A 12500-nucleotide genomic window follows, 5' to 3' on the forward strand; every position below is an offset into this window, starting at 1 on the left:
ACATGATCTATGACATGATAAATATCAGCCAGTTCTTGGATGACCCCACTAACTCCTCCCATTCAATGTGAACGTCATTCTAGGCAACCTGTTGGAAATCTGTCAGGAGGAGTAAGGGGACAGGACTTGGGAAGAAAAAGTTGGCGACAACAGATTAGGACGGCACAACTACAGTAAAAAAGGTACAAGTGTCCCAAAACTTCGATGAAGATTGGAGCTACCGTATCACCAAAATTTCAGATTCGCGCCTCCCTTACCCTCTATTTTCAGCCCAGTTCTACCTACATGTACAAATGAATAGCAAAATTTACTGCAATTATAAAACTATCAAAAACACTTACCAGTATTCAACGAATATAGGTCATCAAGTGCAGCGCCCACAGAACTCATTCCACCGTGAATATATATTAGTTTCCCCACACATGCTGCTGCATGAGCTGTTCTTGATGATGGTGCTTCGCCACTTGTTTCTAATTTGCTCCAAGAGAGATTATCTGCAACAGGAGAGATTTAGTGTCATTCATTCTATATCGGAGTCTTTGCTGACAACATTGTTTACCTCTTGTTTCATGAACTTATAAAACTCATTAATACTTCATGATGGGAAAACAAAATAAACGTTTTATCCATCGATTTCTATATCCTCTACATATTTTCCTTCATTTACATAAACGTTTCTTCTGATCTTCCCTGTTACAATGTCTTGAATCACCAAAATACCTAGTGTACATTAACACTTGAATGCTGACAAAGTCACATACAATATTTGCATCAGATTTGTGTATTGTATATATTACATATGAAGGGCATCATGCTTAAATTACAAATTGACTTAAAAAAGTAAATGTAAACCTAAACCTCCAGTTTTAAGCCTTTATGATGGGTTTTGACGATGCTCCAGTTGTTAGCCATCAAAAACTGATAAATTATTGCTTGGCAAAAGCACTAATTATCCCATACATTGTTTGTAAAATTTTGAATTTTCAAAGCATCATTGCTCTGAAATTACGCGGTATATCGGGTTCAAATCAGAGAAATGCTAATGAGGAAAGAACATAATCAGAGAGGCCCCTATAGTTACTGGTACTTTACTCCTGTTGGTACTTATCTAGGCTGTATTGGTCAAGGTAAATGGTTGGCATCTGAGTAATAATTCAATTCAGCATCAAACTTAGGTTCAGTTACTTTGAAAATGCAAAAAGAAGGCCAGGCCAGGCTTATAGGTCTGTCTGTATTACAATCACGTGTAAAACACTGAAATCCCACCCACCACTGCACATGATCAACACTCAAACCCACGCACCAGTATTAAATCTGTAAAGATCATTAAACATGTCTCTTCCAGACATTCCTCCATGAATGTAAATGTCTGTTCCTATGGCAACAGATACATGACCATGCCTAGAGCATGGTGGATGCCCAGTAACTTCTGGTTGGTTCCAACAATTATCCTCTGCAAAAACAAAACAACAGACAAACATTTATATATCTGGGAAAATATTGTCAGGGATATTGAGAGATCATACATGTAGTTGTGTTCACAAAGCTTAGTATGATGCTTCCCTGTATGAGGAAAATAATTTGCCTTGAAGTTTGATGAGTTTCTGTATAACCAAAGATCAGTAGCACAATAGACACGTACAATTGTGTAACATATATCAAAAATGCAAAATTTCTACAAATTTCTCCAAAGTCATGATAACACTTTAATTTGCACAGTAAAACACACTAAGAGCCGAAATAATTATGTTTTGCTTGGTTTTAGCTTTGTAGACAACATTTTAAGTTATACCCATGATGCTTTGCGGCCTCTTAATTTTGTAAAATATCTAGTAATCTGTCCAAATTCATATTAACACTTCGTAATTATCACAGCAAAATCGCCATTAATAGGAAACAATCATATAATCCAAAGTTTTTTGCCAAGTCAGCAATCTTAGTTTTTACCCATAATACATTGCGCATCCTAAAACTAGTACATTTTACACACTTTAGGGTAACATATCAGCTTTTTTCTGTTTTTTTCGTAGTGGGCTTTGTTGATAGCCTTTTTTTTCCTTTTGTTCTTTTCTCCATCTTCTCATTGATTCTGCTTTATTCTCATGCTCCATTGTGTCCATTGAAAACCATCTGGCGTAACGAACGTGACCCAACCCGAAGGGACATTTGCATTTAAAACACGTGCTTTTCTTGAGGTTTTCACGGCTATTTTTGGAGTTGTTACGTAACAAACAGCTTCTGGAACCTTCTTGGGAGGTTACCAAGGGCACATGTTGATGTTTCATGGAAGGAATTGCCCGAAATCATGGCGAAATGGTCATGTTGTTTCGCTGTCTTTCTCGCGAGAAAATCCTACATGTAATAGGAGACTCATGGAGAAGCGTTTCACAAGGCTTAAGATTTAGAAAAACTCTTCTTGCGAGCTACTTACTTTATATTTTTACGTGCAAATGCTCATGAACATTCGTTTTGAGATGAGATTCATTTGTGTCGGCAATCCGAAGGTTTTGGATCCATTGCGGGCATTTGGGAAGAGTTTGACTTTCGTTGATGCTTTTAATGGCATATCAAGCCATGGAGCGTTTCACAAGGCTTGAGATTCAGACTTTTTCTTCTTGCGTTGGAGCGAATGGTCCTAGATTGTTCATATTTTCAGGAAAGAGTCCCCAGAAAGTGAGAACGCCGTCTGCGGTGGTATTTTTATTTTTCACCTCGGTTTTGTAACTTGTCTGGGAACCTTAATTTTAACTGCAGAAGTTCAGAGCAGTATCGTGACGCCCTAACTACGAGGTACTTTTTTGGAATTTTAACCATACAGATTCTAGTTTTAGAAAAGTTGAGTTATTAGGTTGAAAGTATGTTTGGTCCTTGTAATTTTAAGATTTTTCCAAACGATAATGGGCGTTTTGGTCTAGATATATTTTTATCGAACAACATTTCATCTGGGTAAATGTTACGCGTGACGGCCATATTTTTAATCAATTTTGTCAAACAAAAATTTCGCCAAAAATAAGAGTGCAGTGAATATTCACGAAACTTTGCATATTTATTGACAAACATGTTACCCTTATTTGTGTGAAATCTTACAAATGTACGGCTTATAATAAAGAAGATATTTGGGAAGGAGTTTGTGTCACTCTGATTGTACACATGTAATGTGCTACTGATCCAAACCACTAGGAAAATGCCTCAACATATATTTTTTGCCAAGCTCTTAAGAATTTTCAAAGAATAATTCTCCATTATCTTGAGGGAGGTTAGGGTTCACACTGAAAATGAGGAATGCAATTTAATAACTTTCCATTTTCACGTTATGATTGATTCTATCCTAGCACCTTTCTTTTTTCAATACACTGGACTGGCTGATTGACATCAATTACTTTGGTGACTCAGGGTCCCATGCAAGGTTCAACAGCAATGTTCAGAAATAAGTCTACATGTATTCTTTGTCTCACCAAGCGTCAGGTACAAAACCCAGGTCACAGGGCACAGGTCACATTAGGCCTAAAGAAAAGTATCCTAAACATTCATAAAAGCTAATTTTAGGCCTAATTAGGCCTAAAGAAAAGTTTTTAGGCCTAAGGTTAGCATTTATGAATGTTTAGGATACTTTCTACAATGACCTGTGACCTGTGCCCTGTGACCTGCATTTTGTACCTGCCACCCACCAAGCTAGTAAACCAGCTGTCTGAACTGAATTGGCTCAGCAAAATCAATAACACACTTTGGTTGTTTTCAAAAATTTGGGTCTTGTGGTACATTGTATATGTTTATTGCTTGACCTTTAGGAATTTACACTTATACAACATGTACTTCCTGTTATTTAGGAGGTCTTGTAAAGTTGTAAGCTTTCTAGCTTTCTTTGGACATTCATTCTGCTGCTCTTTTCTTTCTTTTTCTTGTTTGGGTGTTGCATAGGTTATGGCTCAATTTTATATTTGGTTCAAAATTCTTCAAACTAGTTCAATTCTGACTTTTTGCATTTGTGTCAGATTATGATAATGAATATTAGACAGAGAAAAATCATAATTAAACTGGTTTGAAAAATTTTAAACCAAGGGAAATTTTGAACCACAGTATATAATATACATGACCACATAAGAATGCCTTCTTTGAAGAAACATGAACATTTCTGCCAGTGTGTTTGCTTATAACCTCGATTTACTGTCTTACATATGGCTAGAAAATATTACTTTAACATTTATAATGTACTTTTTTTTGTTATCATCTCATCTCACCAGCATCAAATACATGAACTGTGGTATCTGGAACAGGATCAGGACCATTTAATCCCCCTCCAAAGATATACAACTTATTGCCGACTGATGCCATGGAGTGACATGTTCTTGGAGATGGTGAACTTCCACTCGTCTTCACTGCTTTCCAACAGCCCTTTTCTAAATATTGAATAAAATTAATTCAGTCAAATGGAGGGTTGTCCAATACATATAATCTGAGTTGGATTATGGCGCATGCACTTGACCCTATCCACTTGTGTTTATGAGGCGTCAACCTGCCTCTCTAAAAGTTGATCTGTCTTACAGGAAGTCGGCTTTTGAGAGACTTACAAAACTTAACAAGATTGCAAATAGGGAAGGTAGAAAATGTTGATGGATTGACTTGAATTGAGTTGTCTATCGGACTCTACCCGACTCGACCCATCTCTCCACAAGTCGGTACATGTTACAAGAGGTCAGTTTGCAAGAGCAAGAATGCCAATGAGAAACAGTAGAAAATGTTGGCAGATCGATGGGTTGACTTGTGTCAATGAAATGGAGCCAAACTGTCAAGATTTTCTACCCTCCCTATGCACATGTTATCTTAAGTTTGTAACTTGCGATCCGGACTTCTGGTGAGATGGATCAACTTTCGTAAAGACAGGTCAAGTTGATCCAAATCAGAGGGTGCAGAAACTGCCATGTTTGTGTGCCTACTTTAAGAATGAGGAAGGTTTATTACTTTGCCTTTTGTGTGACCTGCCTTCCGGTGACACGACCTGTATTAGCTGTTACAAGGATTGGAATTACCTGGAAAGTTCAGAAAGGTCAATGTAATGCAATGTGTTGTTTTAGGAATTTTCTAGAACTGTGACTCATCAGTTTCAAAATAGTTTAAAAATAGAGCTTATTGTAATAGCTGTAAATGGTAACTTATGGAAGCTTCTAGACTCTCTTCGGATAGCTATATAAGCAGCTCTCTATTCAGTCAGTGGTTGTTGTTGTTGTGACTCGGGACTTTGTTCCCTGTTTGTAATTTCCAAGTGATATTGTGTGACAAGTGACAAGTGAAGGGATTTTCCCATTCGTGTGTGATTCTGACATTCTGCTGTCAAGTCCACAGTTGGTTTCCGTGTAGTGCGATACTGTGAAAGAAGTCTTCAGGAGATTTTGCCAAAGAAAAGGACAGTGCTTTGCCTGTGGTCAGATTAGCATAGAGAAGTATTTAGTTAATTGTAGTGCCATTGTACTAAGAGCATTCGCTAGCTCGAGTTAAGTTGTATCCAGTTGTTTACAGTTGATTAAATTGTGTTTCGTTGAAATAGCGAGGTTATTATCTTTCTGCTGGTAATTAGTTACCATAACATGGCGAAGATGGTCATCTTGACCCGACTCAGATTGTCTAGGATATAGACGATCCAACTCAGATTGGGTGTAAAAGTAAAGTAAAGTAAAGTGGTGCATTTATATAGCCCCTTTATCACAAGTCTCAAAGGCGCTTTACAATGATCAATTTACCCCCAGTGGACTGGAAGCATATACAGGCACAAATTGCAGCCGCTTCTTGATGGTCAAAATAATAATACCTATTGTTATCATGCAATTCACAAACATGGTACCTATATGAGCTCCACAGCCCCTTGGCTCTAAAGTTCATTACATGATAATGCTCTGGAACTCTTATTGTTGAATCCTTTGCTGTTTATGTTATAAGGATTAATAAAGAGATAATTATTTAATAATTTAATTAACTCAGTCAATGACAAGAAGCAAGTGTACTCATTGCTTGGCATGAATTTGACGGGCCATTAGCATTCTGGCATTTTCAGGTGTTGCTTTACTGCTCTGGGTGTGATGTCAGGGTGTTCCGGCATTCATTGGGTCAGCCATATCCAGATACAGTTTAAAAGTGCGCCCTTGCATGAGCTCGTCGAGTCAGTGTACGGGGTGTTTTGTATAGCTCACATGTATTTTCTTTTGTCCCCTCCCTCATCTCCCCTTTGTAAAATTACTTGACATGTTAACTACATGTACAATGCCACTTGAAGATAAGCGAACGCAGATGCAAAATTAACGCAGACAATAGGCGTATACGCATTTCTTTTGATGCGCCTAAAATTGTGTATGGTATATGTTAAAAAGGTTTTTGTGTGCCGTTTGCCGATAATAGGTTTATACTTCACCAAAAGTAAACTTGATGATTTTTTTGGCTCAAATAACCAGCCAGAAGAACTTTGTGCCATTAGAATAAGCATATGGACATATTTTTTGCTCTTTTAATGACGCACTGACCAGCGAACACGCAAATTATTTTCATTCACTACACTGGAAACGATTGAGGGTAAACAAAGACATTAGACAACAGATGAAAGACAATAGGAGAGCTCATAAATGCTAATGAGCCTCTTTGCATATGTGTTGATGTGAATCCGCGTTTATTTTTTAAGAGTTTAAGCGTTTCGCGTATGCATGTTTTTTGCATATATTTTGGTTTGCTTATCTCTGAGCTGCACTGTACATAGTAGGTTCTCCACTGTTCTTCCAGTTCTGAATCAGTGTGATGGAGTCCTGGCACTAGGTTTGGTGGGTAGGGCTGGACACTGGGTTGCGGGTAGGCCAGGCTTTGGTTGTTCTTAACTACTTGGTCTTGAGGTTGGCCATTACAGCCCTCACGTTCCTGGGCACCCAACATCTCGGTGTGACGTAAGCATTAACTTCAGAAATTTCCCTATGGGTGTCTCACTAATGTCACATCTTATTATATCACTCCTAAATCTCATTCTCGTGTTGTATTTTAAACTGTGTAAAGAGACTGATTCTTCATTTAAATAATGCCACCATAGTTTGTCGAGGGCAAGAAACAATGTCTGCACTTTGTAATGTACCATTATTTCTGGATTCTTATTAGAAACCATAAAATCAGAACTAGTTTAAAGTGTGTAAAGTACCTAGGTCAAGGGCCTGGACATCATTCAAGTTTGTTGCCTGTTGGGCTCCACCAAATACATAAACTTTATTTTGACAGCAGCTAGGTATAAATGCTGAATGTTCATAGCGACTAGAGAAACCCTCCCATTCTGGGCAGCTCCAAAGGAATTTATCTAAAAGTAAAGCATAAATAGCAATAAAAATAAATGACATGAAGTTATGCTAATAAAGCATCATATTAATTAATGTTTTGCTCATTGATGTCTTGAATTATCGCCAGTCAACAGAAACACAATCTGAGAAAAGAGGACAGATTATCTACAGTGAGAATAACATCACTAGAGCAAAGGCGCATTGGTAAATACAGCCACCGGGTGCGTGCACCGGTGCGCTCAACCAATTGAACCACCAGTGCGTGGTGTCCAGCAGAGTCTGCTTGCCAAGGTGCATTTGGTTCACTAATTAGGTAATATCATGAATTAACACAACAACAATGCCTAATGGTACAACTGTCATAAGAAAAGAAAACAGGGGCTCAAGAGGGCATTCTATGACAGTAGATAGTCCTCAAAGTAGTGTGGAGGGTGGAGATTGCCCATTGACCGCTAGGGTGTGCCATCAGAAGCTGTAATGGTGGAGGACTGGTATCTGTACCAGTGCCTCCGAGGATGTGGGGAGATGGGGGTGCAGAAAGAGTAGCTGATAGAGCAGGTGAGAGAAGGCAGATGCAAGCTAAAAAATGTTTGCCCAAATGTGTCTCAGATAGAGGACGCACCTTATATGATGTCATTCATTCCATTTTAAAACCAGGCCTCAGTTGTTCAAAAGGTAGAGAGGGTAGTCCAGCAGGCCCCAAATGTGCAAAGATGAGATAACTTTATCCAGTACACACTGAAGTCACTATCCAACAATTTCAATCTGTGGCACAAAGACATCAGTATTTGCTTGACAGAGAATATCCACTCCGAGCAGATCAAGGTAAAGGCACTCAACAAAAACCTAAGCTAACATTTAACATGGAGTATATTTTTGTTTACTCTGGATAGTGACTGATCTACTGTAAAAAATTATCCAGCCTTTTGAACAATTGGGGCCAAATTAATCACAATCTAGTGGATATCAATAGGAGCTACAGCCGTACATGTAACAAAACCAATAAAATGCTAGTACTTTCTTTAGTTCCAACTAACACGGCCAAATGAATGACATGACAGACACATAAGTTGCGTGTAAAGATTATGTTAGGCAACTCGAGTATACAAATGGCCAGGAAAGACAAAAAATGTTTGACCATTTTGCTGGGATTAATGATAATTATGTAAGTTCTTTGGTAATGAGTGAAACAACAACTGAAACTAAGAGAGTTCTTGGTAGGATTTAACCTTAACATCCTTGGTAATATCAGTTGGATGCTTTACCTATAAGCTATGAGAAATCCTAGGGAGCTAGGTTGTTTATCTAACCACGGACCACATGGCTCAGTTGGTTGAGCATCAGACTAGCACGCAGGAGGTTGTGAGGTCTTTAAAGTGCAGCCTTGGTAATTTCATACTTAACCCTTTGGCGTCCAAACCTGCCTAAACTGGCCATACTTAGTATTTTACTCTGTCTAATGCCAGATGATTTTACTCGTGAATGGGGAACCCCTGAGAGTCAATGGGTTAATCACTCACTGAAAAACTATGTCCCCATTAACCCTTTGGCGTCCAAACCGGCCTAAACCGGCCAGACTGTCTAACACCAGACAATTGTACGCGTCAATGGGGAACCCCTGGGAGTCAAATTATGGGTTAAATGGTCAGACTTTCAACTCTGTGTAATGTTAAAGAACCCATACACTATTTGATAAGAGCAGGGGACACAGTTCAAGGTATTGTGTTCTGGCCTGAATATGTCCCCAATTTAATTGCGCATTGAGGAGATAGAACACCTGAGACATGTTAATGAAGACTGTGAGTGAGTGAGTGAGCGAGTAATCTGGGTTGTTCATCGACAAAGTGTACCACTAGTTTGCAGGCTCTTCATTGTCATGCACCTCCAATTTGAAAGGATTTATTAAGCTAGTTACTTGACAACGGGTGAAAGGCCAACTGAATAAACCTCTGCCACAGCCACTTCTCACCTGACGATAGCCCTAAAATCAATTTGCAAAAACGAATATAGTCATCTGACCTAGACTCAGCACATGTACATCGGCGAAAGATCCATCAGGATTTGCTCCTCCAATTACCATAACACGCCTTTGTTGGTTTCTCTCTTGGCCTTCAGCGAAATAGGTGCATGTATGACCGACTCTAATGCAAGGACCTTCTCCTTCAGGAGAAAGAGCGTACCATAAATTTGGTTTTGGAGAATTCTTTGCCTCTAGGATCGGAAGAATCTCCATTTGTTTCCTAAAATTCAGTACTTTCTATGGTTTTCTATGGGTCGAAAGAAAATCCGAGAACTACTTGGTGTAGGCACTCATATAGTGGTCCGGTGTAGTCACTCATATACTGGTCCCAGGTGGCGTACTTACTCATGCGTAATCATGCCTAGCCGTACCTAAGCATCCCTAACTTTACTTAAGCATCCCTAAGCCTACTAAAGCGTACTTAAGCATCCCTAAGCCTACTTACGCATCCTTCTTCATCCCTAGCCGTACCTAAACATCCCTATCCGTACTTAAGCATCCTTAATCATCCCTAGCCGTACTTAAAGCATCCCTAAGCGTACTTAAGCATCCTTCTTCATCCCTAGCCGTACCTAAGCATCCCTAACCGTACTTAAGCATCCTTAATCATCCCTAACCGTACTTAAGCAACCTTTAGCGTACTTAAGCATCCCTAAGAGTACTTAAGCATCCTTCTTCATCCCTAGCCGTACGTAAGCATCCCTAACCATACTTAAGCATCCTTAATCATCCCTAGCCGTACTTAAGCATCTCTAAGCGTACTTAAGCATCCTTCTTCATCCCTAGCCGTATATATAAAGCATCCCTAACCGTACTTAAGCATCCTTAATCATCCCTGACCGTACGTAAGCATCCTTAATCATCCCTAACCGTACTTAAGGAACCTTTAGCGTACTTAAGCATCCCTAAGCGTACTTAAGCATCCTTCTTCATCCCTAGTCGTACTTAAGCATCCCTAACCATACTTAAGCATCCTTAATCATCCCTAGCCGTACTTAAGCATCCCTAAGCGTACTTAAGCATCCTTAATCATCCCTAACCGTACTTAAGCATCCTTAATCATCCCTAGCCGTATTTAAGCATCCCTATCCGTACTTAAGGATCCTTAATCATCCTTAGCCGTACTTTAGCATCCCTAACCGTACTTAAGTATCCTTAATCATCCCTAACCGTACTTAAGCATCCTTCTTCATCCCTAGCCGTACCTAAACATCTCTAAGCGTACTTAAGCATCCTTCTTCATCCCTAGTCGTACTTAAGCATCCCTAACCATTCTTAAGCATCCTTAATCATCCCTAGCCGTACTTAAGCATCCCTAAGCGTACTTAAGCATCCTTAATCATCCCTAACCGTACTTAAGCATCCTTCTTCATCCCTAGCCGTACCTAAGCATCCCTATCCGTACTTAAGGATCCTTAATCATCCTTAGCCGTACTTTAGCATCCCTAACCGTACTTAAGTATCCTTAATCATCCCTAACCGTACTTAAGCATCCTTAATCATCCCTAGCCGTACTTAAGTATCCCAAAGCGTACTTAAGCATCCTTCTTCATCCCTAGCCGTACCTAAGCATCTCTAACCGTACTTAAGCATCCTTAATCATCCCTAGCGGTACTTAAGCATCCCTAACCGTACTTAAGCATCTTCAAGCATCCCTATATAGAAAGTTCCCCGTCAGAGGTCACCTTTGACTCTAGACAATCGGCTCTTAATCCGCAAAAACATAAAACTGCTGAGAGAATATTGCCTTTTGTCACTACATACCACCCTGCGGTAAAGAAACTTAAATAAATCGTGATGGAAAACTGGAGTTTCATAGAAAACCAGCCTCTGCTGAAAACAATTTTTACAAATCCTCCGATCATATCTTACAAAAGAGGTAAATCTCTAAACCACATGCTTGTAAGAGCAAAACTATAATTTGAAGGCTCTGAAAATGCGACGCAACCACAAAAACCACATTGGGAATCCGTGTAGGCCTGTCTTTGCTTTTCCTTTCAAGGATGCTTAAGTACGGCTAGGGATGAAGAAGGATGCTTAAGTACGCTTAGGGATGCTTAAGTACAGCTAGGGATGCTTAGGTACGGCTAGGGATGATTAAGGATGCTTAAGTACGGCTAGGGATGAAGAAAGATGCCTAAGTACGCTTAGGGATGCTTAAGTACGGCTAGGGATGATTAAGGATGCTTAAGTACGGTTAGGGATGCTTAAGTACGGTTAGGAATGCTTACGTACGGCTAGGAATGATTAAGGATGCTTAAGTATGCTTAGGGATGCTTAAGTACGGCTAAGGATGATTAAGGATGCTTAAGTACGGTTAGGGATGCCTAGGTACGGCTAGGGATGCTTAGTTACGGCTAGGGATGATTAAGTATAGTGAAGTACGCTCCCTGGGACCACTATATGAGTGACTACTCCGGACCACTATACGAGTGCCTACACCAAGTAGTTACCGAAAATTCGAGATAACTATGCAAATAAAGACGTGTTAATGACCTTGAGGAGGGGGTGGTGACAGAACAGTATTCCAAATGATTAAATGAGATATAAGAGTGCTTTTAGGAAATACTTTTTGATAAAGAACTAACTTACTTCTCCTGTCTAAATGGCTTGATAAAACCCAATTTCCGCCCATTTTTGTGTATTATTAAATACGTTTTAGGTTTTTGTCTCTGAAGTAGTTACTCCTCCCCAGAAAGTGAGGTTTTGGGCTTTCTAATTGTACTCAATTGGTAACCTCTCAATTTATCCTTGAAAACAAGATGGCGGAATTATTGGTCACCACAGTAAGAGATAAAGATTATATGTCGTTACAAGTGAAGAAACTTAAGACAAAATCACTTAGCAGAACAGGCAAAAATAAAGAAGAAACAGCTTCAAAAGTTAAGGTACTTCGTGAAAAACTAAGCCAGTGGATGAAGGAGCGAGAAGCATCGAAGACTGCTACAAAAAAACTTAAATCTGTGAACAAAGATAACTCTACTCTTCCTGATGTACCGAAGTTTCGAACACGTTCAGCAATGTCTGGTTCTTCTTCGGCAAACGCTGCAAACAGAAATCCTCACAGCAATCCCAGGAGAAAACCGTTGTATCCTGAACCACAGAGAGACCGTACCACTCTAATGTGATATCGTAGATATCAAAGTCTGATAACCCGCTAGTCAAAAGACCACCTTCTGCCA

General features: G+C 39.4%; 2 protein-coding genes across 2 annotated transcripts in view; one reads left to right on the forward strand and one right to left on the reverse strand.

Annotated features, from left to right (window-relative positions):
* LOC138043422 (rab9 effector protein with kelch motifs-like) overlaps positions 1–9594 on the reverse strand; it is a 12371-nt gene extending 2777 nt beyond the window's left edge. Inside the window, exons 1-5 of the mRNA XM_068889684.1 lie at positions 9318–9594; positions 7166–7318; positions 4239–4397; positions 1304–1453; positions 342–494 (exon numbers count right to left, since the gene is read on the reverse strand). Of these exons, the coding sequence (XP_068745785.1) occupies positions 342–494; positions 1304–1453; positions 4239–4397; positions 7166–7318; positions 9318–9531 (829 nt within the window). The 5' untranslated portion in view covers positions 9532–9594. The remainder of the gene's footprint in view (positions 1–341; positions 495–1303; positions 1454–4238; positions 4398–7165; positions 7319–9317) is intronic.
* Positions 9595–12122: 2528 nt separating this feature from the next.
* Positions 12123–12500, forward strand: part of LOC138041479 (probable DNA double-strand break repair Rad50 ATPase) — an 8920-nt gene continuing 8542 nt past the window's right edge. Inside the window, 2 exon segments of the mRNA XM_068887230.1 lie at positions 12123–12428; positions 12431–12500. The exon segment at positions 12431–12500 is cut by the window's right edge and continues 783 nt beyond it. Coding sequence (XP_068743331.1) covers positions 12123–12428; positions 12431–12500 — 376 coding nt within the window.

This window comes from Montipora capricornis, chromosome 3, assembly GCF_036669925.1.
Source record: "Montipora capricornis isolate CH-2021 chromosome 3, ASM3666992v2, whole genome shotgun sequence".
Lineage (NCBI taxonomy): Eukaryota > Metazoa > Cnidaria > Anthozoa > Scleractinia > Acroporidae > Montipora > Montipora capricornis.